Genomic DNA, 6,409 nt, shown 5'->3' on the forward strand with positions numbered 1-6,409 from the left:
GATTGAAGTAGAACCTACGTAAATGAAATGAATAAATTTTAAGTGTACAGTTTTTTGGATTTTACATAAGTAAAACCTTAGCCCAAATCTACACAGGACTATGCTGTCCAGTATGGTAGCTACTGCCTGCAGGTAGGTAGGTGTTTAAATTAAGAAAAATGAAAACTTCGGTTCCTTAGTCACACGAGTCATATTTCAGGTGCACAGTGGCCTCGTGGGGCTAGCGGCTACCATATCAGATGTTGTAGATATAGACTGTTTCTGTCAATGCAGAAAGCTCCGTTGGACAGAGCTGGTGGGGAATATCATGCAAACCCTAAAAGGAGCTCTCGGGCCCCTTTTCTCCAGGATCCCCTCCTCTGAAGATTCTCATATTCTCACCTCCACCATCATGCTTTAGTTTTGCCAGTTCTTGACCTTCATATAAAAAGCATCAGACGCTACATACTCCTGTGTCTGGGGAAAGCAAACTTTGCTTCTTCCTGGGACGGCGATCCTAAGGATCCTTCTCTGGCTTACGTGCTCCCTCCCACGTAAAGATGCTCAGTGCAGCACCCTTGCCCGTCTAGTCTATTGTTCTCAACCACGTCAGTCTTTGTCCCCCAGGGGACAGTTGACAATGTCTGGAACCATATTTGGTTTGCCACAGTTGGAGGGGTGCTACTGGCACCTAGTAGGTAGAGGCCAGGGATTCTGCTCACATCCCGTAGTGCATAGGACAGCTCCTCACAACAAGGAATTACCCAGTCCAAGATGGCAACAGTGCTGAGGCCGAGAAACTCTAATCTTGTCCTGAGACGCATCTGAAAAACAAGTCATGTTGAAATATATTTGGGTGTCATTCTTCGTGTCCACATGGACTCTTGCATGTCATTTGAACCACTGTGAAAGGTGACTCCAGTGAGGCTCCTAGGTCTGGTTTTAAAACACACTAAATTAGACCAACAGATGAATGTATGATTTCTAAATCCATGTGGCTAATAAGTCGCTACTAGCTGTGAGTGAGAGAGGGGTACAGATGAGCCTGAAGAAGCACATCCTTCTCCCTTTTCAAGAAACCTCCGTCATAGCCCTTGCTGTCCCGTCCACAGCCTCCTGTCTACCAGCTGCCAGCATAGTGTGCACAGAGATTAAGGGGTGCCTTCTGAAGCCTGTTTTTTCACTTTCGTTAACAGAGAGTAAGCTGCCCATTGGGAGACTGTATTCAAGTCAAGCTGTCACAAACAAATAATAAAAATATGATTGCACTGGGGGGTGGTAGAGGGTTTGCTTACTTTTCTCTGTGCTTTCTTATCTAATAGGCTCTGGATTACTGCCACAGCAAGGGAATCATGCACAGGGATGTGAAACCTCACAATGTCATGATAGATCACCAACAGAAAAAGGTACCATTACAGTCAGGCAACAACAAGCCTTTCATTGGAAGGCTTAGGGCAGACAACACGTTGGCCAGTACCGAGGTGTTTTCTGGAGACTGAAGCTAGTTTCTTTGGCAGACTGGTGATGCTGGTATTTCTCCTGTCTCCAGTGTTGGTTTCTACTTTGCATAAGCATAATATACAAGGAAAGTAGACAGCTGCCCTGAATGTAGCACGTGTTTATTGCGGGCATGGTTTTCTGGGGGGCCTCAAGAAAGAAACTACAGCCGATAGTTTCTGCTGCTTGATGACCCGTAAGACCAGTCTGCCTGGCCTCAAAAGTGTACTTGGGTCCCTCCTACTTTCAATATCCAATTATGGTTGTCCCTGATTGGTGAGTAAATGAATCAACTAGTGTTAGGTTAATGAAAAGCTAGAGCAGCGCTTCAGTCCTGGAGTGGGGCGTGTATTCCCAGCCTTTTCAGTTATGCCTGGAGCTTACAGTGAAAGCTAACAGTGGGGGTGTCACACGCGTGGACCCAGAAAGAAAGCTTAGTTCTCTTGATCTAGAGAGACTGATAAGCCAAGATAGTTTAAATTTAAAAAAAGAAGCAGCAAATAAGATTCCGAGTGCTCTGCTCTAGAGGTGACCTCTCCAGCAGTTGCTGAAAGTGTGATGTTTTAGTCAGTGTACTTGCTAACATTTTTTTATTTGGTCAGATAATTATCTAATGTGACATGGCCTTGCTCTAAGTTACAGGCATCTAGAAACACTCCTTTCACATGTTTTGTTTCTGTCACATTTGTAGCTGCGACTGATAGACTGGGGCCTGGCAGAGTTCTACCATCCTGCCCAGGAGTACAATGTCCGCGTAGCCTCCAGGTACTTCAAGGGACCAGAGCTCCTCGTGGACTATCAGGTAGAGTTGTTAGCCAAGCGCCTCTCGGCTCTTTTTATAATTCCTGAGGGGTTTTCCTTTTTCCTGATTTTTGTTTAGTCTATTTAGATAAATTCAAAGCCCAGCTTTAAATGACAATGTCTGGTTTTCCCCAGCTACCTCTCTTTTTCTAATCTAAAAGATTAGAAAGATGCATTTGTAACACCCTTGGCTGACTGGTTGTCCTTCATTCCTCAGATGTATGACTATAGCTTGGACATGTGGAGTTTGGGCTGTATGTTAGCGAGCATGATCTTTCGAAAGGAGCCCTTCTTCCACGGACAAGACAACTACGACCAGGTGAGCAAACACCCTCTGGCTCATAGCCATTTGGGGGCAGATGCCAAGAAAATAGCGAGTGTCCCTTGATAGGGTGCTGTCCTCGAGCCACTAAATATCACTCAACGTCTTCACATAAGCTTTTCTTCATGGTAAAGAATTTCACAAAATTTTGTCTGCAGTTACCAGGTTCTTAATGCTATCGTATGCCCAACTTCCAAAGTGAGCCTATGAAGTTAGGCACCTCCTTGTCTAATAAAACTAGACTCTATTAGATTGTCATGCCCCCATAATCATCAGCTTCTAGAAGATTATTGTCATAAGTTGTGTTATTGTTTTAAAGGCGGTTTGGAAATCTGCATGTGTATAAACTTGGTGTGTTTGGGTCTGCTGCCTGTCTGCTCCAGGCTCGGCTCTGTATCTGGTCCCTGGAGATTTAGTGATGTGAAGTCCTCTAATTCCTTGGTACAGCATCCTCATTGGCTTGCAGTGAGTTCTGAGCTCAGTGATTTGGTCAAGTTTGTTTTGTGTTTCAGCTTGTTCGCATTGCCAAGGTTCTGGGTACAGATGAGCTGTATGGGTATCTGAAGAAGTATCACATAGACCTAGATCCACACTTCAACGATATCCTGGGACAGTAAGTAAGAGAGGGAAAGAAAGAGGGTTCAACTTATGCCATTTCAGAAGTGGAAAGGTTAGCCAAAGTCACGTTTAAACTCTTTCCCTTCTCTAATCATATCAAAATTGAGATAACCTTTTCGCCGTGTATTTTTTTAACTTATTCTGAGATATTTGGGCATTGTTTACATGTGTGTTCTAATCATTTTACTTCTTTAAGGGATAGCTTGTTTATCAATAGGGAATATAGGACAAAATCAATGTCATAAGCTTTGGAAAAAAGCTTTCTGGTATAGCACATTCATACTATAAGGGAAAATCTTAGCCATGATTCTTCTTTGAATAAGAGATGATTTCTTCTTATTCTGTGTAATGGATTTTCTATAAGGTAGCATATAGTCAATTACAGTGCAATGGTGTTGAAAGTAAATGTATTGACAGTTTTCAAACAGCATTTTATAGTATGTTATGGAACCTCCACATTTCCAAGGCTAGCTCTCTAAATATATCTGTCGAATACTAAAATTCAGTCACCTCTGTGCCTCACCCATGTTTGACTAAAAACCTGGGCCATAAAAAATAATTTAAAGAGGTTCTGCAAATTCTAAATCAAACGTAGAAGTTTTAATGAATTATCTTTATCAGTCACAGAGCACTGTCTTGTTCAAAGATGCTGTGATTGTAACTGGAGGTGGGGCAAGTACCAGTAAGAATGAGATTTAAGCAGCTTGTAATTAGTGTAATTAGTATTTTAAGGTTTTGTTGGTTTTAGCCCTACTGTGTAAGGAGTCTTATTGAATTGCATCTCAGAATGCTAATGCTTCCCTTTTCTTCTCAGACATTCACGGAAACGCTGGGAAAACTTTATCCATAGTGAGAACAGACACCTCGTCAGCCCCGAAGCCCTAGATCTTCTGGACAAACTTCTGCGATACGACCATCAACAGAGACTGACTGCCAAAGAGGCCATGGAGCACCCGTACTTCTGTGAGTCTCCAGGGGTCCGGTTTATTAAAGGAAAAATTCTTCTGTCCTTTATGTTTGAGGCCAGTCAAGAGAATTCTAGGTATTTGGATTTAATTTGGATTGAATTCTGGAATTTGGTCTCATTAGTGCTAGACCGTTGAGACAACTCGGCAGATCTGTTTCTTGATCCCCCAACGTGTTTGCCTGTTCACCGCTGTCGCTTTCTTGAGTCTGGTCTGTTTGACCATGCCCGGTGGCCCTGAGCTGACAGATCACAAGTATCTAAAATTTGTTTTTAAATGTATACATTTGTGTGGAAACCTAATCAAAGATCTCCCACCCCAAAACAAGTTACTAGTTGAAAATAATAAGGTAACGAATAGTATATTTTTAGAGAAGGAGCTAAGTTAAATAAATAGAAGGAACTTGAGGACAGGTCCGGAAAGACCTCACTAAAACCCTGTCTGAATTACTGACTTTCTTAGGCCTCATTTCAGAGTTTGTCTCCATAGTCAGCTAATGTGGTGGCTTCTCCCCACTGATAGATAAGGCACGTCTCACACTCTCCTCTTAACTATCAGCAACGTGAAATCACTTAGTTCGGTCAGAGGAGACTGAGAATAAGGGAAGTGAAGTGACCCGTCTCAATTCACTATCTGCAGTTGGGATGAAAACTTGCAACCTGTCTGTCGCTTAGCCAATATGCTATCTTTGCCTCTCCTTTTGTCCCCTCTGGAGATTTAACTAACTCTTGCCTGAAAAATAAATTGCTATATGGTCTTGAGCCCACTGGCCCATAAACATTAGTAGACAGCAACTTTAAAAGGTCAAGTACGACTTGGACGTCCTCATTCCGATTTCTGGCACAGAAAGCTATTTTCACCCTTTGAGGTAGATTGAATTAACACCAGTTTACAATATGTGAATCATCAACTGTTTGCTTTTCTGAATACACCACATACTTCTACCAAAAAAATACATTTTTTAACTACTGTCGTTTAAAATCGATAGGTCTTCTAATGGCTCTTTCTGGTCACCCTTCCCTCGGAAGTGCTTATTACTGCACATGCTCTGAAGATATCAGGGGTTGAGTATGATGCTAGTATCCGAGAGAAGTAACATAAGAAAATTAGTAGAAATTTTGAGCATTGGGAAGTTTGTATTTCTGTGCCGCTCTTTTCCACGAGTCTGGTAGTTGGAGTTGTGCTCTGAGGAGGTGTGAGCGCAAGTCCCCCGATCGTTTTTTCAGTGTCTGGTTTTTTTTGCAACCTTAATTCTGTCATTTCTGTTGCCCTCCTGATCCTGATCTCTAGCAGCGTGTCTCTGTCTCCCTGGGGAGGGTTGGATTTGCTATAATGTTCTCTTCCACACGGACCAACCCTGATTCTGCTCACTTCCATCCGGTTTCCTTGCAGACCCCGTGGTGAAGGAGCAGTCCCAGCCCTGTGCAGATAATGCTGTACTTTCCAGTGGTCTCACAGCAGCCCGATGAAGACTGGAAAGCGACGGGTAATGCGGCGTCGATGCTTGCCAATAAAACCAACCAACCAAACACAAATCTTGAAGGAAAACTACAGTGTGATAAAAAAGAAATTCTAGTCATTCCTTCTAAATGCAAAGAAGAGTAAAGACCTAAAAGTCTGTCAAAAAGAAAGAAAAACTCCCCAGTACTAGTCTCCAGGGAGCTGCCGCCCTGGCAGCGTGGTGATGCACATAGTTCAGGATCTGAGGGGCCTCTCCCTTTGGAATGCATGGGAGATGAGACACTCGGAGTTGTTGTACAGTTTCCTTTATTTAATAGGAGACCACTGTTGAGTTCACCCGTTCGGTCAACAAGCTCTGAATATCTGACTTCCTATCTATTCCACTGTGGTCTGGGTTTCCTTGGGTGAGATTCAGGCCCACGTTTTAGCAACACGTCAGCAGTCTGTACTGACACACCAGCCTCATTTACAAAAAGGAGATATTACAACAGTGACAGTATTTTTTTTTAAAGCTCTTTTACAAATTCATGTTTTATGTATTTTTTTATGACATGAGCTCTCTAGGAAATGAACCTCGTCCCTGCAGTTTCCTTCTAAGTATTCATTTGGGAGAAAGCTGCAGTCACGTTCACGAGTCCCCTTTTAATGTCGGCAAATGTCACTATAGACCTCACGATGCCGTGCGTAGGTCCACCTGTCTCAAAACTTAGATGCTAAGTGCATCGCTTAGAGCTCACTGTAACCTTTGTTGATTTGCCTAACCATA

The 6,409-nt window shown here is 42.9% G+C and overlaps 1 protein-coding gene across 1 annotated transcript in view; it reads left to right on the forward strand.

The window, feature by feature from the left end:
* CSNK2A2 (casein kinase 2 alpha 2) overlaps positions 1-6,171 on the forward strand; it is a gene marked incomplete at its 5' end in the record, with an annotated part of 29,623 nt that extends 23,452 nt beyond the window's left edge. The window contains 5 exons of the mRNA XM_023523134.1: positions 2,168-2,278; positions 2,495-2,596; positions 3,112-3,212; positions 4,032-4,180; positions 5,575-6,171. Of these exons, the coding sequence (XP_023378902.1) occupies positions 2,168-2,278; positions 2,495-2,596; positions 3,112-3,212; positions 4,032-4,180; positions 5,575-5,651 (540 nt within the window). The remainder of the gene's footprint in view (positions 1-2,167; positions 2,279-2,494; positions 2,597-3,111; positions 3,213-4,031; positions 4,181-5,574) is intronic.
* Positions 6,172-6,409: the final 238 nt, after the last annotated feature.

Source organism: Pteropus vampyrus, unplaced genomic scaffold (genome assembly GCF_000151845.1).
Source record: "Pteropus vampyrus isolate Shadow unplaced genomic scaffold, Pvam_2.0 Scaffold379, whole genome shotgun sequence".
In the NCBI taxonomy this organism is placed as follows: domain Eukaryota; kingdom Metazoa; phylum Chordata; class Mammalia; order Chiroptera; family Pteropodidae; genus Pteropus; species Pteropus vampyrus.